This window comes from Hyperoodon ampullatus (genome assembly GCF_949752795.1).
Source record: "Hyperoodon ampullatus genome assembly, chromosome: 12".
Taxonomy (NCBI): domain Eukaryota; kingdom Metazoa; phylum Chordata; class Mammalia; order Artiodactyla; family Ziphiidae; genus Hyperoodon; species Hyperoodon ampullatus.
The window spans coordinates 56,612,777-56,638,050 of record NC_136925.1 but is presented as its reverse complement, the minus strand read 5'-3'; the positions used below and the strand labels follow the sequence as shown (position 1 = coordinate 56,638,050).

Genomic DNA, 25,274 nt, shown 5'->3' with positions numbered 1-25,274 from the left:
GACCTGCTGATGGATTTTTATTGCAAGCACAGTTATTTATAGGGCAGTGTTTCAAACTGCAATGTATTTCATCTAATTTATTTAAGATATATATATATATGTTAGGTTAAATATTATTTGCATTATATATCAATACTTGCTTGTTGTCAAAGTGTATTTCCCTTAACTTTTAGGAACCTTGTAGAACCAACTGTTACAGATGCCTAAACACCAAAAGCAGATAATGAATGCATGGAGCTTAGTCTCATTTACAGACCTGTGCATCCTCCTTCTTGAAAGTTGAAATAGCCGTGGGCACAGCGATCACATTTCTTTCCTGTTACTCCAGGCTGGCACCAACATTGACCATTCTCTTCGCAGTCAAATGATTTAGACCCAAAGGAATTGCAGTTGCAGGGAATACACCCCCTTGCTGATTGGAGGCCAAAGGTTTCAGGCTGGCATAGAAGAGGAAAGAGAAAAATTACATTTAAATCAATTAATTCACAATGGCACAAGATGCATGGTAAGATCAGGTGGGAAAAGAGGAGCCTGGGGTTATCCAGGTTCTTCAGTGATGTTATGACAACTGGGCTGTCATTTAATCTAATGGACCTTTTCTACAATGTCCAAGAGAAAAGTTCAATTACTATGAAATTCTATCGAGATTATTGGAAGAATTAGGGCACTATTATTGTCTGTTATATTTTCACCAGGGTTTCCCTACACCTCTCAAGATTCTAATGGAAATGTGGAAATAAGCAAGGGTGGCATTTCTATTTAATTAAAAATTTTTCTTGTTTCATTCCTAATAATCTGAATTGATTATTTTCAGATCTTATTAAGTCCTTTTACTTGGTAAAAATGTTTTCAATATTATTGGCCAGCAGCCTAAAGTTAAAATAAATCTTTTTTTCTCTCTTATATTTGATGTAATTTTTGTCGTATATCCATAAATACTTCTAATCATCACTATAGGGCTCACATTATAAATATAACTCTTAGGTTATGCCTATACTGACAAAATAAGTGGTTTGACTGGTATCTAGTTTGTTGGGTTTCATTCTAACAATCAAAACTGATTTGTGAGATCACATATCAAAGTACCAGATTAGGTAGAAAAAGGGAAACTTTCATCCTCTGATGAGTGATTCATATGCATATCTCTTATCTATTTATAACAAATAACCTTTCATGGTCAAGCATTACTAGCTTTGGCTGACTTTCTAGAAATACATGTTATCAGACCTAGAGTGACTATGTTAGAAAATGCTGATGGATTAAAAATCACTCCTACCAGAAAAATGAAAAGCACATATCCTACTTAAAGTATGTCAGGCCTGTCCTTTAAATAGAAGTTTGTCACATTATTATGATATTTTTATCTGGAAAATTAGTCTCAGTAATTACTTCTTTGTAAAACTAATTCCTATTTTGGAAAATTAGAGTTAATAATTACTTCTTGGAAAAAATAAATCTTGCTCTTTAATGTGAGCCACCCAAAGAGAAATGAAGAAGACTTATTATGTATTTTTGCCATTATTATTAACAATATTAAAAATAAGTCCTAGAAAACAAAATCACACTGAAAATTAGTCTCTTAAAATGACTGTTGCTAAGAATAGTTTTGTTTTTTAAATCTAAAATGGGTTATGTTTGATAATCATTTTAATCTTTATATTTCCTGCTGACTTTATTTTTATTTCTAGTTCTATTTCAGCTTTCACTATATAATTAAAGAAGGAAGTGTGCATCACTACTAACAAATGACCTAACACTTGATTTTGAAGTTAAATTCAGTTATAAGAAAAAATGAAAACATATACTATTTTTATTCATAAAAAACAATTGAATGTATCCTTCTAATATGTAATCAGAAATTAAGAAAATGGTTAAAGTACAAGCATGCCCATTACAATATTATTTATCATAGTGAGTAACTGTAGAGGTACTTAAATGTTCAATATTAGAGAAAAAGTTGAATAAATTAAATTGTGATACATTCATGTCATGAAATATATCCAATCATTAAAATCCTGTTTTGAAGCAGTTTTAATGATATGAATATACGTAGAATGTAGCGTTAAGTAAAATTTTAAAAAGCAGAATACAAAATTATATACACACTATAATTCTAATTACATATCCATAAAGATACACATACCATTCAGACACACACTAATAGAAACATATATACATAGAAATAAAAGACTAGAACATTACATACTAAAATTTTTAAAAAGTTGTGCTTCGCATTTGTCCTTATTTCCTAAATTTTCTTGACTTAGAATGTGAATTGTAGAGATAGTACTTTACATTCATCTTTATTTCCTAAGTTTGTCTTACTTAGCATACCTATCTATCTATCTTTAATGGATAAATCAATAAAATATTAAATAAACTTTCAAATCATTAGTTATTTTAAAAATTCCAAAGTTGATTGTATGAAGAAATATATCAGAAGTAATGTCCCTATCATACTTTTCTAATATTTAACTAATGTAATTTTAAAGCCTAGGTTATAGCAAAACAAATACTACCAAATTTCGGTAATAAAATTTTAATAAATTGGTGATCAAAAATTTATTTCACAGACCAGGGAAAACCTTGTAGTAAAAAACTTTAAGGAACAAATATTCGTAGTCAGTAATTGAGATTAATGATGTAAAACATATATGGAAGAAAGTGCCTGCCCAGTCTCAGCGGGGAGTTTGATGAGCTCCCATAAATTATTCTCATTTGGGGTAATAATAAAAACTATCACTTACGTATTGTGCTTGCTATGTGCCAAGCACTGTTCTAAAGCCCTTTAAAAATATGAATTCATTCAAAATCTCAAGGCAATCCTGGAAGATAGTTATTAGCATCAACTTTTTACAGAGTGGTGAAACTGAGTCATAGAAAGATCAAGTAATTTGGTTACCAGCTAACCAATTGTGGAGTCAGCCAAATCAACCAGACTGGCTTCAGAGTCTGTGCTCTTAACTCTCACACATACTGCCTCAAAGGAAAAATGGTCTCAGGACAAAACACCACTCCATCATACATCAGTGCTGTAGGATATGTAGGAAAAGGGCATGTATCAGGGTTAAAATTCTGCTAAATTTATATTTTGGAGACATACTGATCAGTTATTGTCCTTTTCTTTCACTTTAAATGTATGCATTTATTTCAGAAAAACATAATCTCTTTTAAAGATTTCTTCATTTAATAACAATAGTAATAATAACAGTAATAATACCTAACATTTACTGAGAACTCTTCAGATGTGTGTCTTGTGCACTCTTCTCGTGACACATGGAAACAGCCAGGGAGGGGCCTGGATAGATCTCCCTTCAAGAGAGCCTGCAGTGGGAGTGTCGCTGATTGACAAGCCCCAGCTTCCACTCTTGGATCTAGTGGAGAAGCTCACAGCAAGTCACACTTCTCCAAGTCAATGACTGGTACACTGAAGTACTAGAATCTTCCTGCCCAATCCAAGATTCCTCCAGTGGGCAAATTTTGCTGGGGCACTCCCTACTGGCCAGGCTAAGAATTTGAGATTTGGGCAGAATGCACCCAATGAGACTTTCCTACTCAATATTTCCTTCCCTCCCTCCTTTCACATGGTCAGACCTGCATTTCAGTAGAAGGCTCCCTGCATACTGCTCTCTCTTCCATCATCCTTCACTGGAGTTTCCCCCAGTAAATCTCTTGGCACTTGCTCCTTGGAGGATCTGAGCCAACACAAACTCTATGAAGTAGGTCCTACTATAGATGAAAAAGCTGAATTACAGAAAGATTTAAGAGACTCTTTCACAGTTTACAGGCAGTGTTGGAGTTAGGATTTGATCTGAGGCAGTCTGATATCAAAAGTAGTTTTTTAAAAATGTCAATAAAGAAATAAAATCATAAATTTGTTCTTCTTCCTCCCGGCCTTCCTCCTTCTCCTCCCCCCTCCTCCTTCTCCATCTCCTTTTTCTATCCCCTACCCTTAGTTCTCCTGAGCTCTGATTCTACACTGGCAAGTCCTGTTTCCTGGTATTTTGCAACGTGGCCTTGGACCTATTCTTCCCTCTACCTTCCTAACTTCGTTCCTCCCAACAGTTGTTTTGTTTTGCCTTGTGAGAAGGGGGACCAAACTTTTGTAGTAGAAGACATGCTAACTTACTTTGTGTATGCTGTACATTTATAGTGTGTGAAAGTGCATTTCTTGTGCTTGTTGTATATGTGAACAAAATTGTAATGTGGAAATGTAACAAAATCATTAATTATGATGAAAGGTCAGCCAAATGTCAGATCAATGGGCTAGATTTTCTTGGCTAGATCTCACTTTCTTTGCTAGATTTCCCTTCATTTATTCATTCGTGTGTTCCCTTCATTTGCTCCAAATGATGCCCGAGGTTCCTTCCCCTTCTAAGATTATAGGTTCCTACTGATCAATTTTCCTTTGTTTTCTACATATCCATGATCAATTGACACTTTTATGAACATATGAACTTGAATAGGCTTTTAAAAAGATATTGATAGCTATTTTTAAAAGACAAGATTTCAATCAGGAATTGCCTAGTTTTCGCATTTGCAATTTGCACACTTAGCAACCGTTATTTGGTAAAATGGCACCAGAGCAGATCAGCAGCAGCACATGGAACACAACATGCTGAGGCACGAGCCATGCAGCGCCTCTGGGATTACCGGAGCTGGGGGCCGATAGGCTCCCCGAGGACATCCACTGGAGCTGCTGACACCCCACCTCTGGGGAGACCCCAGCACTGGCTGCGCTCTCTGTGGCTGCTCCTTCTGTCGGTGCACCTGCCTGCTGAGGTTGCATCGTTTCCCTATGAAGCCTGATTTACAGACACATCTTCCTATGATATCACACTGTGGTGTCACAGAGCCAATGGGATTGCAGCCACAGGACACACAGAGTCGCTTCTCTGGGTCCCACCACATAGTGGGCTTTAAAAGCCAACAGAAAAATAAAACAAAAACAACAAAAAAAGAGCATATCATGTTATTCAAGAGATAGAGGCAAATGATATTTCCAAACTTCCTACAGACGGCCGGTTTGACACCTGAGAAATGCTTGGTTCTGCTTAACAGTGTTTATCACCAAAAAATTACATATATATGTGAAGGAGATAGTGCAAATCCATGTCCTCTTATGGAGGAATCTCAGGTGCTCACCATACTGAAGGCAGGGCAATACGTGCAGGAACAGAGGGCAACATATTTTGATTTTTGTTTCATTTTAGCAAAATGGTATCTAAAAAATATTTTGATTTACTTCTCTACTGAAAACTTTTGTTGAGTAGAGTGCTCACTGGAACTTTTAATTGATGGAACTAGTACAAAGTGTTTGATAAAAGCAAAGGGTGTGACACTTTTTTTTTATGCCAAAAACATAAAAGCAAAAGAAAGAATACATGACTCGCCATAGACTGGGATTAAATTTGTATGTTGTTTCAGAAGCAACTGAATTACAGTAAATATTACACAAATTCACTACCAAGGAAATGTAGGTTGAGGGTCAAATGCTAGTGTATGGTAAATTTTGTTCTATTTTGAAAAAAACACTTCAATGATCACAGTAATTTTATATGTACAATGAGATATTCCTGAACTTGTCTTTCAATATCCTCAGGAGTAGGTCAGTGAAAGCCAATGAGAAGTTTGAAGGAAGAAGTAATCATGGTCAACTCCTACTTCTTACCTTACATTCATCACACTGCCACCCCTGCACGTTAGGTTTGCATTCACACTGTCCCGTCTGAGCATGGCAAACCTCGGAGAAGGAGCCATTGGCATTACAGTGGCAAGCTGCAAAGAGAAGAGAGATCTGTGATTGGGAAAAATGTTCTAATAGTCTTAATAGGTTTGTTAAATAGTAATATCCCCCAGGTGGTAACACTGGCCACGAAGTTTTAGAATAGAATGTTTTCTGATTGCTAGGGGTTCTGTTAAGCATTATATTATTTGATGTTTACACCCACTCTATAAGCTGTAGAGATATTTATGTAAAGCAACAGCACAGTTCCTGGCACATTCATATGCTGTGAAAATACTAATGTCACCATTACTATTCAAATTCTGAGAATGAAGACACTGAATTTCCACATAGCCATAACTCAAACAATCCCACGTGATTAGTAGGTGATACAGTTGACTTCAGGTAAAATGATCTTTCCATCAGTCCTCCAGCTGTTTTGCTTCTTCATAGATACACTGGGGTAGCATCTAAAATATAATCTCAATGTAAGTAATGCATACTGACTCTAGAGCTGAAATAATTTTGAGAAATTATCAAAATTAATAGCACCCATGGCATATTAATTCTACAATTAATGAAGCAAAATTAATTATTTTTTTCCAATTTAATGATTATTTACAATATGCCAGTTTTTGTGTTAAGCTCAAAAAATGAGCTTGAGGGGAAATATATACATACCTTTAAGATTAGAAAAGTATGTAAGACCGTAGAACCAAGTAGACATTTTTCTAAAGAGGATATCAAAGTGGCCAACAGGCACATGAAAAGAAGCTCAACATCACTAATCATCAGGGAAATGCAAATCAAAACCACAATGAGCTATCACCTCACACATGTTAAAATGGCTGCCATCAAGAAGACAAGAGACAACAAGTGGTGGTGGGTATGTGATGAAAAGGGAACCCTTACACACTGTTGGTGGGAGTGTAAACTGGTCCAACCACTATGGAAAACAATATGGAATTTCCTCAAAATGTTAAAAACAGATCCACCATACAATCCAGCAATCCCATTTCTGGATATATACCCAAAGTAAATGAAAACAGTGTTTTGAAGAGATACATGCACTCCCATGTTTACTGCAGCATTATTCACAATAGCCAAGATATGGAAACATCCTAACTGCCCATCAGTGGGTGAATGGATAAAAAGATGTAATGTATATACCTGATGGAATATTACTCAGCCATGAGGAAGGAGGGTATCCTGCCATTTGGATGGACCTTGAGCACACTATGCTAAGTGAGATAAGTCAGATATAGAAAGACAAGTTCTGGGCTTCCCTGGTGGTGCAGTGGTTGAGAATCTGCCTGCTAATGCAGGGGACACGGGTTCGAGCCCTGGTCTGGGAAGATCCTACATGCCACAGAGCAACTAGGCCCATGAGCCACAACTACTGAGCCTGTGCATCTGGAGCCTGTGCTCCACAACAAGAGAGGCAACGATAGTGAGAGGCCTGTGCACTGCGATGAAGAGTGGCCCCCACTTGCCGCAACTAGAGAAAGCCCTCGCACAGAAACGAAGACCCAAAACAGCCAAAAATAAAAATAAAAAAAAGACAAGTACTGTATGATATCACTTATATGTGGAATCTAAATAAGTCAAACTCATTAAAAAAAACAGAGTAAAATAATCTTTACTATAGGATGGAGAATGGGGGGATAAAATTATTGCTGTTTAAGGGTAAAAAACTGCAACAAGTAGTTAATAAGCTATAGTGATCTAATGCACAGTATAATGAATATAGACAACAATATTGTACTACAAATTATGTAACAGGATAAATATTGCTACAATGGCAACCATGTTACAATATATAAATTTATTAAAGTAACACATTGTACACCTTAAATTTACACAATGTTATATGTCAAACATATTCAATAAAATGTATATAAGATAAAAATAACTTTTTCAAGTGTATTAGGAGTACAGTATTATAATTTTTAAACTGAGGAAGATATATACTATCCTCAGTTTATATACCATAAACAATATTACTATGATAGTATATATTATATACTATCTCCAAAGATAGAAAATGTATTTGGTTTAAGTAACCTTTTGTCATTTTTACGTTACAAAGTTGTCTGATGTTATTCTGAAACATATAATAAATCAGTCTAAAAATTAAGAAGCTTTTTCACAAATAGAACAGTAATTAATGGTTCACTCTGTACTCTACAAGTGTATTTTTAATGGTACATATAATTGCATTGATACCAGAATAAAAATGTGAGGGGGAGATGACATGGGAATTTAGACTATTCATAGATGGTTTTTGTAAATTTTGTACAATATTTCATGTCTCTGAATACTTTGATTTGAGCACAATTTATAAATATATTATAAATAGCTACTCCATCAGCCTGCACTATTTTTCTGTTCACGGGGCTGGAAGCACTACTTAGTTTTACTGCTTTCCTAAAAACTGCTTGATTTTTCTTCCAATAGTTTGGTCTTCAGTGTCTGCTAACTTGATACTTGTTGGGTGGCCATTTAAAAACTGGTCCCAGCCAGTTATCTTACTCAGGTAATAGCCTATGGATAGTCTATAGCTGGCGTGTGAGAAGAGGTTGAAGAAAATATTTTCTTTTAATATCCATTTCATTTGGCTACTAGAATTGTTATATATACTTTTAATTTATTTATATATTTCATATATATATATATGATACATCGATTTAAAAAATCTCAAATAATTTATAAATTAAAAGCCACTTTTTCTTAGAGTGGGGAATACAAGATTAAATTTACTATAAAGTCATCTTAAAAATAACAAAAGCAGGGCTTCCCTGGTGGCGCAGCGGTTGAGAGTCTGCCTGCCGTTGCAGGGGACACGGGTTCGTGCCCCGGTCCGGGAGGATCCCACATGCCGCGGAGCGGCTGGGCCCGTGAGCCATGGCTGCTGAGCCTGTGTGTCCAGAGCCTGTGCTCCGCAACGGGAGAGGCCACAACAGTGAGAGGCCCGCGTACTGCAAAAAAATAAAAAATAAAAAATAAAAATAACAAAAGCAATATAGAATTTTTAAGTGGCATTTTTAAATGAAATGTATGACACAAAAATATGTATATAAATTTAAAAAGCAAAATATATTTCTTAGTAGTGGTGTACTTTTCATGAACAGATCCAGAGGCAACTAAAATAATAATTTATTATGAATTTTCTTTTTGTAAAGGTTTACTAACTATGCATAGAAGAGCTATTATATCTATGAAAAGTTAAAAATAGATAATAAATGTGTTTTGGTATTTTTATATGCTAAAGAGCATTAAAAACATAATTATGTCTATACTTCATGGCAAGTGATATAAAAATTGGTGATGGTTCAAAAATGTTTTTATACCATATTCTTCTATGTGTTAAGACTTCATGCCACAGATCCTGAATTTACCACAATAAAAAGAGTGGAACTGTCTCTTCAACTTTATAGAGGGGGTTATTGGAAGATAGAAAATGAGGTCATTCAGTGAGTAACACAGCCTCAGAATTAGTGAGCATCTCTACCAAAGAAGCCACCATGTGTGAGTATCCCATGCCCCAGGCAGCTCACTAGATACTCTCACGTGCTAGATCCTTTAATCCTCATTGAAAATTAGGACCCTTTATGTAAATTAGGAAACTGAATCTCAGTGAGGTCAAATGTCTTGCCCAGCATCACATAGGTAGAAAGTGTAGATCCTAGATGATGAGTTTGAACTGGAGAATTTCTTAAGTTCCTTATGATTTTACACAGATGCCATAAACCCACAGTGTTTAAAGGTGCTTCTGAGCCTGGTGGAAATTTTGCTTTAAGAACAATTGACAATTTACACGTGATATTAATAGCTACCGACTGTTCCAGAGAGTAGTTTGTTTTTGATTCAATAAATTGTCATTTTTAAATGACAAAAAGCTGGCACTTATCTTCCAAACCTGTGAGGAGAAAGACACATTTCTTATTGAAATGGGGGACGCTAGCAGGTCTTTGGTGTTTACAGCAGAGATACTAACAGGCACATTTCCAGTGGTTTCTGTATTGTTGCAGGTTCTGGGACCCAACTGAGTGATTGGAAGAGTCCCTTCTTAGATAACGAAGTCTGCAGAAGTGAACTGTTGATCTGGTATCATAACCTGCCCTGCCTAAAGATTATCACAGCAGGTGAAGTTGATGATAGCAGTGCCCAGCACTAACGTGGACTAACACGGATGCTCATTCCATTTAATTCTCCACAATGAGATCTCTCTTGCATAATATATTACCACTAATATAAAGCATTTGTAAATTCTATGCAACACCAAAAAAATACAGCCGAGGAGATCAAGATGAGGGTAGGAATGTACTGACTAATATGGATGAAGTCCTACAATAGCTAATTTGTGGAAGTAAAACACAGAAATAGCATTCTGTGAGTAGTCCTAAGGTTAATACCTCAACAGTTACAAATGCCAGTGTGTAAGAATATTGGCAGAATTTTACACCTACTGTGAAATGCAAAAATGTAAAGTTTACATATGAAAGCATAACAGATTAATACCTACTGACAGGTACTAATGAAATAATACGGAGTGATAAATTTATTTCAAGAAAATGGTTAGAAATGTAATAAACAATAAGGATAAAGAGGGGCTACCTAATTTTCAAATTCTTCTTTCCTGTCATAGACAGAAACTTATTTAAAAATCTTCATCCCATGTGTAAACAGAGATTTGTGTTTCATTTGAAAAATGATACTTCAACAATGCAGCAGTTTTGAAAGGATTTAATCTATTAGCACAAAGAAATGTATTAGAATATTCAGACCCTGTGTATAGGCTGTGTATCTATCTATCTTACATGTATTACACATAATTTGCTACCCTCCAATCCCCACTCAAGAACTCATCAGTTACTTTGAGGTGCAATGCATCAATTCTGTCAGGGGCATCAATAGTTCAGGACTTACGCTGACAGTTCTTTGCATCAACTGCGTCTCCAAAATATCCATCAGCACAAAGCTCACAGTACCGGCCTGTTGTACCTGGCTTACATATCAGACAGGAGCCAGACAAGCTGTCACAGCTGCCAGGGATGGAGAAGTCAAGGTTGTCATTGCACTGGCATGGCTGACATGATCCCCCAGGTAGAGAAGGTTGTCCAAAATAGCCTTCTGCACACCTAAGATGAAAAGTTGCATCAGTGAGTATTTGGGAAGAACTCATGAAACCCTTTGGGGGCAATGTTTATATATTTTTTCATTCTATCCCTCTCCCAGGATATGCTTTCCCTTTAAGCACGCCTTTTCTCAAATGCAAGGTGATTAAAAGAATGTTTTTCTGTTACTGTAGTGTAGATACAAGATGAAATCCTGCCAGCCCCACTAGTAATTAGATTTCAGCCAGAAAAAAAAATCTTGTCACTGGCACTGAAGACGAGACCAAAGCATAATAAGAAATCTGATGCTGGCACTGCGGCAGGATCCAGGTCCGTGCTGGAAAGCCTTTGCAGTACAACACATCATATGTACGCAGCTGGTTGTTTCCTGTACACATATCTAAGGTTCACACGTTTCTGTTGCTGCAGCAAGGGCTTGTTGTGGGGAAGCAGGCTCACAAGGCAACTCAGTAGTGAGAATTCAGAGTTTATTAAATAGAAAATCGAAAGAGCCTCATCATTTGTGTGAGGGCCGTATGTCTGCCTTACTAATAGGCTTTTATACATTTGCACATCCATATGGAGGCAGGTTTCCACTGAAGAGTCTTTACTGAGTAGCAGGCCTGCTGCATATTATGGTAACATGACATAAGGCGAGGCTTAATGGTGCCCAGAACTCTTATTAGCAAACCCCAGTTCTTTTTTTTTTTTTTAAAGGACTAAACACTATTGTACATATTATCAGAAAAACAAAAGTGCATTTATTTATGAGGCATGGGAGAGATTTTTTTCAATCATATTATCAAATTTCCCTTTAACCACACCGTTATGTTTTAGAATGCTACTTAATGTTACAGATGCACAGATACACCTTTATAGGAAGTACTTATTTATATTCTACTCTGTCTTCTCTTTCAGTTACATTTGCTTATGCTTCATATTAAACTCCACTTGCCAAAGGAGAAATAAAACAGACATCTGAAGTCTTATGGTCAGGCTAGCTCTGTTTTCTGTGCCATCTTAGCAAAATAGAAAGTCTTTTACAGCAAGGGTCAAAAATGAAGGGGAATATATCTCAAAAGTACACTGTGTTTATGCTCATCTACTTACAGATACGTAGAGAAAAATGCTCTCTACTCTAGAAAGAGAAATGGTTTAAATACAGTGCATCATATAAGGATACTTTAATAATATCATGATTGTGGGGCAAAGTCATTAATTTGGTAAGATACATTGATTAGTCTAAGTTTTCTAGAACATTTATAGGTGCCATAATAATCTTGTAGAATTAACCTTTTATCATAATTTTTAATGAGATTACTAGTTTTAATTTTAACAAAATCTTTTATAAATTGTGAAAGTCATTGTATAAATATTGCTTGGAAGAATACTGCCACCAACAAATATTAATTATTAATTCTCTGTTGTAAAAATGAACTAATATTTTAGTGCATAAAATTCTCCCACAATCCCTTCAGGAGTGGTAGTCAATAAAGATAAGAAGAAAATCCTTTTGAATTTTAATCCGATTCTTCTTGCCGTACTTGATATTCAGAGCTCATGATCACATCCACATATATTCACATCTCATTTTGTTTACCATTAAGAAAGTGACTTTGCTCCACCAGAATAACAATATACAATGATCATTATCACAGATAAGAAACCCCCATTATTTTCAGCTCCCTTTCCTCAAAATGACTTACTGCCCTCAGGAGAGATGGCATTATATAACAAGATCTGTTTTTTTTTTTTTTTTAATGTAGATACCAATTAAGTCCCAAATTCTCCCACAACAATTTAAAAAACCAACTCAATCCATGAGAAAATAATTACAATTAAATAGAATAACTGAAGAGGCATCAGTCTTTTACTTTTTGTTGTAGGACATGTAAGGAGACTTAATGAATATATATGATACATCATTCATAAGGCACTTTACTGAAAGTAAGCATTCAGATTTTATTAGGGGTGTGCAGGTGTGTGTGTTTCTATACATAGAACAGTATTCTTAGAGACTTACAGAAATGTTTCAATAGAAATTAAATTAATTTATTATTTATATATTTTTAATTTTTTTAATTTTTGGCTGCATCGGTCTTAGTTGCGGCACACGGGATCTTCACTGAGGCATGCGGGCTCTTTGTTGTGGTGCGCGGGTTTCTCTCTAGTTGTGGCATGCAGGTTTTCTCTTCTCTAGTTGTGGCGCACAGGCTCCAGAGCGCGTGGGCTCTGCAGTTTGTGGCACGTGGGCTCTAGCTGAGGCTCGCAAGCTCAGTAGTTGTGGCACGCGGGCTTAGTTGCCCTGCGGCATGTGGGATCTTGGTTCCCTGACCAGGGAGTGAATCCCCATCGCCTGCATTATAAGGCGGATTCTTTACCGCTGGACCACCAGGGAAGTCCCATCAATAGAAATTAAAAGGTAATTCTAGGGTCAGTGAATACAATAATGCTAATCATATAACTTGAATTAATAATAGTGTTTTATAGTCTGATCAAGTTGGATTCATCTAATTAACATTAGTGTAAATCACAGTCCTTTAGACCTTTCCAGCTTCTCAGACTTTCACTCTACCAAAACAAATTGTTAGTTGAAATCTAAAGTCCTCTCATTTTCATATGAAAGGCAGAAGGAAGACATTTGTAAACAGAGAGTTAATTGGATTTTTTTTTTGCTAGAGATGGACCTTAACGTGACAAAGTCCCTGCTCCTTTGCACATTTGCTAACTTTTTTTCAAATCGAATTGCAATATTTAGAAAGAGATTGTTTAAATATAGATAACACATGCAGTTATGTAAGATGACTTAGGAACAATATTAAAGGAAGGTATATATCTATATCTATATCTATCTATGTCTGTCTATCTATCTATCTATCTAAGTGAGAGCAAGAGCGAGAGGGAGGGAGGGAGGGAGAGAGAGAGAGAGAGAGGAAATGGCAGTGGAGAGAAACAATAATGAAAAGAAGAAAGGAAATTGGTGAGACTTTTCTCTATTTCATTCTGGTCCATCATTTTTGAACAACTTTTGGCTAAAATCTTTGGTCTACATTCTTCCTATCTATAGACTGAAAACAATGCTTCAGTCTAAGCAAGTTAGAAAAGCTCTTGCTTTTTTTCCCCTTCCACTCTTCCTTAAACATCTACTGAGCACTTGCACATGATACTAATATAAATAAGGAACAGCCTTTATACTACAGTCCATGGAGAAGAAAGATATAGAGTTAAACCTTGAACAACATGGGCTTGAACTGCGTGAGTCCACTTCTACACAGATTTTTGTCAATAAGTACTATAGTACTACGTGGTCCGAGGTTGGTTTAATGTGCGGATACCACACTGCGGATACAGAGAGCCAACTCTAAAGTTATACACTGTTTTCAACCGCACAGGGGTCGGTGTCCCTAACTCCCATGTTTTTCTAGGGTCATCTATAGTTAAAAATGTAGCAGTGAACTATTAGAGATATGCAAATACTGTTAAAGAAGTATAGAAAAGGGCAACCAACTCGAACTAGGATTCATCAAGGACCCTTTCAGGATGACAGAGCTGAATTTTAAGAGCGCAGCAGAGTTGGTGTCAGACAGAGGTGGGGGAAGGGCTGCAGTCTTCCAGGCAGAGGAATCAGTATTGGCAAAGGCACAGGGGAGGGTGGCTGGAGTTTAAATGGGAATGGTCGTGGAACTGCACTGTATTCTTACTACCTCCCACTTGACTGAGTCAGCTGAAGACTGAGGAAGTGTGCCTGCTTATATGGTGCTTTCGGCAAATTAAAAAAAAAAAGATTCTCTCTGGGCAGATGCAGAAAAATGAACAGAAGACAGTAGACATGGCTGGGCACCCAAGCACATCACAGCTAGTGTATTGGCAAGAAGAGGGCACTAGTGTATTGGCAAGAAGAGGGCACACTGGATTCGAGCCCCCAGTCTCCCCCTTGGCTGAGTACTTTTGTGCAGTGTACGCACTGAACAACTGCAAATAAGCAGCCTTTTGAAACCTCACTTCCAGTCACAATTTTCCTAATGGCACTACCGAGTAAGCATAACTGTCTCTTGTCTCTAATTTCTGTAACCCCATGCTCTGCATACAGGACTCAGGGATCAAGGAGACTCAGCCATGAGTAGAAATTCTCATCAGCATAGTGATCAGATGACAATTAGACTTGGTTCAGAGTCAAGACGTTTCTGAAGCAGAGAATATCTAAATTGGATTTTGGAATTGAAATTAAAAAAAAGGGGGGGGCTTCTCTGACACTGAATACAAATCATGTGGATAAAACTGTAGGTAACTTTTCCAAATACTAAGCAATTGAATTCAAATACCTTCTGCATTCTCAGTGGCAATTGAGAAATTAAAGTTAACTTTGACTTCTCTCTCCTTACTTAGGGAGGACATAAAAAACTGTCCAGCTCAGGAGAGGACAGGGTTTAAGGGGTCCACATAGTTCATTAAGTTTCTTGTGGTCCTATGGATCTCATTGGATGAACTTGTCACAGTCTATTAAAATGTCTGTCTCCATGTAGTGTGATATGTTGCTGAGGCTACAAACTTATTCAGAAAGTAGCTTAGTATCCAGTAGAGCAGATGTCATCAGCATTTAGCTCACTTTCTTTTCTCCATGTTCTTTTTAATTTCACTGATGCTCCGGCACTCATCCCTTTTTGCCCTTCAAAATACTGTCTCCTTGTTTTTCTATATTTTTCTTTTCTTGTCCAGATAATAAAAGCCTAGAATCTTAGCAAAGTTCCATGATGAATACCCAGTTCCCTCACCCATGGTTCTCTTCTCTTCATTTTGTTTAAAACAGTCCCTAGTCAGAGGAAAGCAGTACTATCTCAAGGTATGTGTGCTTTGGCCCCAAGCAAAAGTTTCTGAAAACTGTAACCAGTGTCCTATGTGTGACACACTATCAGTCCATATTTTGTCATATCTTGTTTTGCCATCCTCTTGTTCACAATTTTTCTCCATTCCCTCAATTTAAGCAGTGAGACCACCTGTGCTGCTTGACTGAGTTAAGGGATCTGACAGGAAGGAAAGCAGAGACATAGGAATCTTTTGGACTTTGGCTTTAAAGGTCACCATTTCTATGAATGTGGCACCTCCTCCTGCAATTCATCCCCAAACAGGAAATGGGATGGAGTTAGAAAGGCAGATGGAGGAGAAATGATGAGAGTAGGGATGTTGGTGGATCCCAGTTTGGAAAGAAGACAGCAGTATGTGTCCTGTGTGCCCACGAGTGGTAGGACAGTAGTGGGGAGAGTTATTAGACCTGAGGGGAAAGGTAATCAGGAGGACAGGAAACAGGAAGAGGTCAGCAGAAATGCATTTGGATGAATTACTCAGAACAGGTTGGCCCTACCATATGTGTACTACCCCAAACAGTCACACACACACACACACACACACACACACACACACACACACACACACTCATTCCAGCATTCAAGGCTCTTGGTACTATAAGTAAGCTTGTTAGAACTTTGGTTCTAACCAAAGCTAGAGGTGGAAAGTGGGGAGAAGAGAAATAAAGTTAAAAGAAATTTTAAAAACTGGAACATAATTGACATATAACACTGGGTAAGTTTAAAGTGTACTTGACTGAGATTATGTGTCCAAGCCCTCACAGCTCCTACATATAAAGAATTTGATCTCAAAGTAGAAATTAAACTGAGATAAAAATATAAAGTTATAATTCCCATCTATCTGAGTCTGAGAGGCATTCTTGCTATATAATAAAAGTTCAGACCTAGGGACACATACAGACTGAAAGTGAGGGGATGGAAAAAGACACTCCATGCAAAAGGAAATCAAAAGAAAGCTGAAGTAGCAATTCTCATATTAGACAAAATAGACTTTAAAACAAAAACTGTTACAGGAGACAAAGAAGGACACTATATAATGATCAAGGGATCAATCCAAGTAGAAGATATAACAATTGTAAATATTTATGCACCCAACATAGGAGAACCTCAATACATAAGGCAAATACTAAGAGCCATAAAAGGGGAAATCAACAGTAACACAATCATAGTAGGGGACTTTAACACCCCACTTTCACCAATAGACAGATCATCCAAAATGAAAATAAATAAGGAAACACAAGCTTTAAATGATACATTAAACAAGATGGACTTAATTTATATTTATAGGACATTCCATCCAAAAACAACAGAATACACATTTTTCTCAAGTGCTCATGGAACATTCTCCAGGATAGATCATATCCTGGGTCACAAATCAAGCCTTGGTAAATTTAAGAAAATTGAAATTGTATCAAGTATCTTTTCCGACCACAATGCTATGAGACTAGACATCAATTACAGGAAAAGATCTGTAAAAAATACAAATACATGGAGGCTAAACAATACACTACTCAGTAACGAAGTGATCACTGAAGAAATCGAAGAGGAAATAAAAAAATACCTAGAAACAAATGACAATGGAGACACGACGACCCAAAACCTATGGGACGCAGCAAAAGCAGTTCTAAGGGGGAAGTTTATAGCAATACAATCCCACCTTAAGAAAGAGGCATTCTTGCTATATAATAAAAGTAGGGGATTTATGGTCACGTAAGATTAGAAAGTGATGAGTTAAACAAATTGAAGAGATTTTTTTTCACTCCAGGACTGGTCAGAACCTTTCACATGCTAATAGATGCTTCCCAAACGTAAGTGATCATAGAACTCTATTCCAAGAACATCTATAGCTTGGAAAACACAGCTTCAGTTTTTCAATGCTGATTTTGTGTAGATGATATGCATAACTGATTACACCAATCACTCACAGAATAGTTTTGATTACAGGATTTTCAGTACAACCCATATCTCCTTCCTTCCCTGACCCTTATTCTCCCTCACACCCCGGTCTACTTCAGCCTGCACATCCCCAAAAATATCTCTCCTAATATTTTGGATCCATCTAATGGACTTCTTAGCTCCTACAAATGCAGAGAAATGATAGACTCTAAATATTCCTGTAAAACCCTAATCTGTATTCTGGCTAGAAAAATATAATATCACATCTTCCATATAATAATGGATTAAGGTTATTTTTGACTGAAAAACTTGAATTAGAGGTAAGATATGCCATTTGATGCATGTTTCTCTCTTCTTTTTGATCAGATTAATAAAGGTTTTAGACAGGAAATCATCCTTTCTGTCAGGTATTCCTTTCCTAGGTGAATTTTATTGTTCAGACCAGAATGTTCTCCAGAATATGTTCAAATATTCTCACCCCCATTAAAAATGTGAGCTGCTTGAGGGCAAGGATGGTAGGATCCATCTGTTTATAGCCTATGTCTAGCCCCATGCACAGCACATGGTAGTTGCCAAACAAATGTTTCTTAAATAAAATGTAGGATTTTAAATTGTAGATGGTTCAGAAACCATTGTCTAACGTATACAGAAAATACATATCATGGAGCAAAGCGGTATAAATACATCAGAGACTAAGTCCACTTAGATAAATGGATTTAATGGCCTTGTATTACAGAGCAGCTGTCATTTTCCAGTTGCTAAAAAAAAAGGTTGCCTGAAGTGAGCCAGAGGGATTAGGCATTTGATGTAAATCTGTCTTGGCAATGATATGTTCTCCTATTACAGTAAGTAATATGCATGTGTCCTCCTTTTTAAAAAAAAAACACAATCAAAGACTTCTAGTTTCTCAACTGCAAATAAACCCTCCTTATTTCAGTTCTGTTCCTCCATTACTAAATTACAGATGCTGCCATACTCACAAATAGTACTTGCTGCCTCTAGGAGCTATCACTGGCACTGTGTCCACAGACTGCTAGCTGCTGGCTAAGTTCTCTCTGGGTGATTGGCTCTTGCTTCACTAACTTTATGCAGCCTGGTTGAAATAGGGTTGATGGCTGCCAAGGGGACAGGAAAGGATAGGCAGAAATAGCCCTCTGTGGTGTTAGCCTTGGTGATGCTGGGTGAAAGCAGGTACTTTCTCTGCCTCTCCCCCTACCTTGACCCCCACCCACCCTCTAGTGACAGAAACAAAAGGGACTATTTTCAGTGCTACACCCAGAAGATGCTGTTGTGTTGTCAATGACATTATGGGAGAATTTTGTACCATTTTCAGTGAGACTGAAATACGGAAGAACCTTTTCCTCCACAAGATTTTAGGAGGAAAAATAATCACACAAATTACATAAAATAATATCCCTGGCTCCACTGCAAAACAACCTAATAAAATCAATGGGAATTAAAATATTGGCTTAGAAGTAATTAGATGAGAATATAAATCATGATAATAAATTACGTTTTGTTTCGATTTTCAAATATATTTAAGGTAAATTATGGACCACTTGCTGAACTATGAACTACACATTTAAGCTACATTTTAAGGACAAAAAGCTAATTATGAAAAATAAATGTTGCCAACGTAGAGAGTAAGATAAATCTTAAAGTGCATGACTTTCCACTTGAACAATACTTTCTAGAAAGATTGCAGGTTAATGCTTAACCTTTAAGATTAAAACATTAATCAAACATTCTCTGAGTGAATGGAGATTTATAGAGCAATTTCTAGAGAATAAATAAACTATAAAAATACACTGCATTTGTTTGACGAGTGTGGTGAGAAACTTTATCTCACCTGAGTGTGGTGGCTTTTCTGGGATAGTGCAAAGGATGATAATGCCTGTGGTTTTATAACTCCCAAGGTAGAAATCACATTGAAAGACAGTGTAGTATGTGCTTACCTCTCACAGTGTGGTCCTGTGTACCCAACAGGGCATTCATCACAGATCAAGCCAAGACTCTGGTCCAAATGGCACGTCGGGCTAAAGCTATGTTGATGTCATTGGAGAACAACGGCGACAAGGAAAAAGCATATAAACAAAGTCATTAGCAGCATATTTTCATTTCTCTTCTTCCAATGTTGCTGTGACAAAAGGGTACAGGCTGGTCATTCTCATCTCACAGACGGAGAGTAGGATCTGGCCAATCCAGGATAAAATGACATTGCTATTTCTGCAGACGTGAACACAGTCCAAAGGAAAACAGTATCCCTGTGACATGCTATTAACTGATTTTTGACTGTTCTGGGTCCCTGATCATCAATAATAAGTGGGACTGTATAGCTGTTCTTGAGGGATTCCCCAGGCCTGGAAAAATACAGTCTCACATACTTTCTCTCTAGCCAAATCCTGATGAATTTGAAGCAACCCACAGAAATCTGTTAGAGATTTTGGAAAACTCAGTATGTGGTAGTGGAAGCTGTGGTAGTGGTGGTGGTGGTGATGGGGTTCCTCTGTCTAGTACTTCTGTCATGGGCGTGGATGTGTATGTGTGTGTGTGTGTGTGTGTGTGTGTGTGTGTGTGTGTGTGTGTGTGTGTGCAGGCTGCTGCCCATGTGTACTCAGGGTTACACTGTTTACACAGACAGAACCCTCAGAAAAGCTTTCAGATGAGATCAAGCATGCATATTCTGCCTAAATTTATAATAAAACAAAACAAACCAAAACAACCTTGCCATTTCATATCTTCTGGCATGTTCCAAAGTTTACCTCTCTCTTTGTACATATTTCCATCCTGGGTCTGAAGTCACGGAGTTGAACACCAAGTCAGGAGCTAGCAGAGTAATTATGTGCTAGCTTTAGCCTCATCAACCTGTTCGACTCTGGCCATACTTCTTTGCCTTGTGAGAGACACCCTTCATGCATGGACCGTTACCTCAGAAGTGACACAATGGCTCTCTGAAGAGCCAACAACTGTTTTGAATTCTGTGAGTTCTGCTCCTCTGCCATTTTCAAAGGAAATGCCCCCAACTACTCTTTCTCTCATTATGTTTTCCCTAAATAGATTTATTTTCTATTATATATGACAGAACAATTCAGTAGAGGTTTGCTTGATGGCTAAATGAATTAAAGAGAGAACAACAAATTAAACACTGAGCTCATTTTGCTCCTGACACTTGTATGACTTTGGAATACTTTCTTAACTTTTGTGCAGATCCGATCATACATACTATTTTTTTTAATAATCTCCCTTTGGCTTAACTCATAGTAGTCCTGTAAAATAGTTAATAATTCTTTTATTTATTTATTTTTAACTGAAGTATAGTTGATTTACAAGATAGTGTTAATTTCGGGTGCACAGCAAGTGATTCAGATATATATATATATATATATATATATATATATATATATATATATATATATATATTTTAATTATTTTCCATGATAGGTTATTACAAGATATTGAATAGAGTTTCCTGTGTTATTTAGTAAATCCTTGTTGCTTACCTATTTTATGTATAGTAGTTTGTATTTGTTAATCCCGTATTCCTAATTTATCCCTCTCCCACTCCCTTTCCCCTTCAGTAACCGTAAGTTTGTTTTCTATGTCTGTGAGTCTGTTTCTGTTCTGTGTATCAGTGATCCACACCCTTTTTGGCACCAGGGACCAATTTCGTGGAAGACAATTTTTCTATGGACCAGGTGGTAATGCAAGCGATGGGGAGCAGCAGATGAAGCTTCCCTCGCTGCTCACCTCCTGCTGTGTGGCCTGGTCCCTAACAGGCCGTGGACCACTACCGGTACATGGCCCGGGTGTTGGGGACCTCTATTGTATACAGATTCATTTGTATTATTTTTTGGATTCCACATATAAGTGATATCATATATTATTTGTCTTTCTCTGTCTGACTTACTTCACTTAGTATGATATTCTCTAGGTCCATTCATGTTCCTGCAAATGACATTATTTTATTCTTTTTGTGACTGAGTAATATTCTGTTTATATATATATACCACATCCTCTTAAACAGTCTTCTATTGATGGGCACTTGGGTTGTTTCTATGTCTTGGCTATTGTAAAAAGTGCTGCTATGAACATTGGGGTGTACATATCTTTTCAAATTAAGAGTTTTCATCTTTTCTGGATATATGCCCAAGAGTGGGATTGCTGGATCAAATGGTAGCTCTATTTTTAGTGTTGTAAGGAACCTTCATACTGTTTTCCATAGTGGATGCACTAATTTAGATTCCCACCAACAGTGTACCCTCTCCAGGATTTATTATTTTTACACTTTTAGATGATAGCCATTCTGACCAGTGTGAGGTGATACCTCATTGTGGTTTTGATTTACATTACTCTAACAGTTAGTGATGTTGAGCCTCTTTTCATGTGCCTATTGTCCATCTGTATGTCTTCTTTGGAGAAATGTCTATTTAGGTCTTCTGCCCATTTTTTGATTGGTTTGTTTGTTTTTAAAGATTTAATAATTTTTATTTTTTGATAGTAGCAAGCTATTTGAACCAAGTAGTTCTATCATTTAAAAAATTTCAACTCAGTGGAACATTTAAATGAATCTGTTGAGGTAAGTGGGGAAAAGCCTGGTCTGGCATATCTTGAGATTACAAATCTTACTCAGATAAAACATTTCACGTTAAGGGGTTCTGGTGGCTGCCACAAGCAGCAGAAGCAAGTTACACCCAGCCTATGGTCTGTGAGAGGGGACACATCTTTCAGAGAGCAGCCTGTGGCTTGCCACCCATGACCCAAAGGGAGCTCACTAAGGGTGATCTTCTTGGCAGGAGTATGACTGCACTGAGGAGAAGAGGCACATGTAAAAATGGAAAGAAACAATTGTTTTTTCCTCCTCATGCCATGGTTTGCTATTGTTTTCAGACATAAAACGGAGGACTGGATTTTGACAAACCTCTGGAAAGCACGTATGTTTTCTTTTAAAACTGGCATTCCTTACCTCATCATCTACAGAGAAAGTGACTCTTAACTAGAAGCCCTAGGTTTCCCACCCATGTGGGACTACAATGATGGAAAGAAAACTATACAAATTGTTTATTGATCCTAAATTAGTTTACCATAAGTCATGTCAAAGGTTCTTGATAAGGCTTCTGACACTTTAAAACTATTTATAAAATAGATTTCAAATTCTTGAATATATTCATGCCTCAGTTAAGGCTGACAGAAGTAAAATAAAACACACTCACTGACAGAAATCAATGCTTTTTCAGAAAAATTTAAGCAATAACAATATATCAGATTTGACTAGCTCTTTACATTTTTAGAGTACTTTTATGAATAATTCTATCACATTTTCACAAAATCCTATGAGCTGGTGGGGGAGGGCATAATTTTTCTTGCTCAAAGTCATATGTTAATTTCCAGGAGAATTTAGCACGGGATCCAAAACTTTTGATTTCTAACTTGATGCTCTCTTTTCCCTATAACCATCCAGTATTCAGAATTAAGTGAATTTAAACTTCTAGTAATATAACTATTTGACATGATGCATCTAAATAAAAGCTCCTCATAAAATATATTTGTATTTGTGCTTCAATGCTCCTTAAACAATGTAAACTGAGGGTTCACTGCCTTACTGCTGTAACTGCAGTTATAAGTATGGAGAAGATGGTATTCAGATACAAACATAAAATTAGAATGAGAAATAAACATGTGCAACAAAAAATGTCTATAGAATTTGGATTGGCAAATGCAGCAACTTGACACTGATTTTGGCAGATACAGGAAGCTAACCGTTCTGTGATAGAAAGAGGGAACTGTAAGATCTTTGTTGACTTCAAGTGATTCCAAGATTATGTCATCTAACTCTAGTTGGCTCGCTCTACACCAGCAGAGGCAATATTCGGCTTCCTGGATTATCCACTCCATGCTACAGAAGACACAAGAGATCAAGAATAGCAGGCTTTTTCCACAAACAGGGGGAGGAAGAGAAGCTATTGCTGGAATAAACAGTAAGGAACTACACATAGAAACAGTCTTTTAAAATGGCTGAATGTAAATTTTTATATTTATAATAATCCATTTATAAGTAAGTGTATATATGTACATACAAATGAATATGTATGTGAGCATATGTGTATGTATTTAGGTATGTGAATGTATAAATACAGATACAATTAGCTTTGTTCCAGAATGCATTTAACCTTACCTATCAAAATATGTACATTAAGATAAAATGATGCAATACGATTAAAGAGAAAAAAACTAAAAAATAAGATAAAATCAGGGGTATATTTAGAGTGCAGAATGTGTATTGTAAAAAATGCATATATATGTGTATATGTATATATTGTACAATATGTTCATTGGATAGTGGCAGATCAACATATGGCTTTGAACTTTCTCACAGCCAATGCAAGAGGGAACTGAATTGCCTCTTGGTTTCTGTGATGTGACAGGAAATAATGAATTTTTTCATCACTGGCATACATTTTCCATCATTAGGGGTTAGACAATCAGGACATGTTCTACGTGTGCATATAAAATAGGAGAGCAGGACTCCTTTTAACTAATTGTTACCTGGAACACTTGGGTAGGGGAAGACAGACCAGAAGGGATAAGATGCTGCAAAGTGTCGGTGAGTGAGGAAGCTAGGGCTAAGATGGTGTGACTGTCCACGAATAACTGCTAAAGGAGCAGAGGACTGAGAGAAAGAGGAGAAAAATGAAGGGTAAACTCATCTTACTTCATGACTGTGGTTTGGGTCACAAGAATTTTTGAAATTTCTCCTTAAGTTCTTTCTCCTTTCAGTTCAGTGATATCTGTTCTCTTTATTCTCAGGAGACCCATTTAGCAAACATATTTCTTTAATTATCTTTAAATAATGTGAAATCTGATGTAATGTCCATAATTGGATTTTGTAATTAGAATTGGGTTATTTTCATGTGTTTCTCTAAACATGAGTTTCTCATTTAGCAAAATAGGAATGTGATCTGAGTAAAGCCTTCATGCTGATAAATTATGAAAGCAAATACTTAGCATAGTTCCACAATAAATTAAGTAATTAAACCTGAAGTTTTTCATCCTGTCTAGCTCCTTACATTTGAGTTAGCATAGCTGTTGCCAAACACTAGTCATTTTTTACAATGGACATTCATAGTTTGTCTAACATTAAGTTCTATTAATTTTTTTTTTTTTTTTGCTTCTCTTCAATGTCTCTGTAATTGTTTCTATTTCTATAGTGCCATTGGAAGAATCACAGAGAGGTGAATCAGAATATACGGGTTCTAATATTGGTTCTGCCACAAGCAAGCTGTATGATCACGATCCAGGCACTTAATTTCTCTGGAGTTTAGTTTTCCCTCTGGTATATGGGACTAGTAAGATACACGATAATCATCTGTGTGTACATAAAACTATATGTGGGAAAGTGCTCTAAAATACCTATCACGCTCTAAAATTTCTAAATAAAGTTGTTGAAATGAACATGTCCTTAAATTTAAATTTTGTCTTAGAATATTTATATTTCTCTGTTATAAGTACTAATTTTAACAACAATTCAATGTGGCCCCTTGAGTGAGTCCAAAAGTCAGCTCTAGAAGTGGTCCATCCTTTCAAAAATTTAGTTTAGCATTTCTGATGTGCATAAAGAAGTAGTATTCACAATGATATTAGTAGACAGAACTTATTAAGAGCCTACTCTCTGTTCAG

General features: G+C 36.6%; 1 protein-coding gene across 2 annotated transcripts in view; it reads right to left on the bottom strand.

Annotated features, from left to right (window-relative positions):
• Positions 1-25,274, bottom strand: part of LAMA2 (laminin subunit alpha 2) — a gene marked incomplete at its 5' end in the record, with an annotated part of 604,254 nt that overhangs the window by 207,040 nt on the left and 371,940 nt on the right. For both annotated transcript variants that reach the window (XM_079716968.1, XM_079716967.1), the window contains 4 exons: positions 257-437; positions 5,672-5,778; positions 10,655-10,866; positions 19,556-19,642. In XM_079716968.1, coding sequence (XP_079573094.1) covers positions 257-437; positions 5,672-5,778; positions 10,655-10,866; positions 19,556-19,642 — 587 coding nt within the window. The remainder of the gene's footprint in view (positions 1-256; positions 438-5,671; positions 5,779-10,654; positions 10,867-19,555; positions 19,643-25,274) is intronic.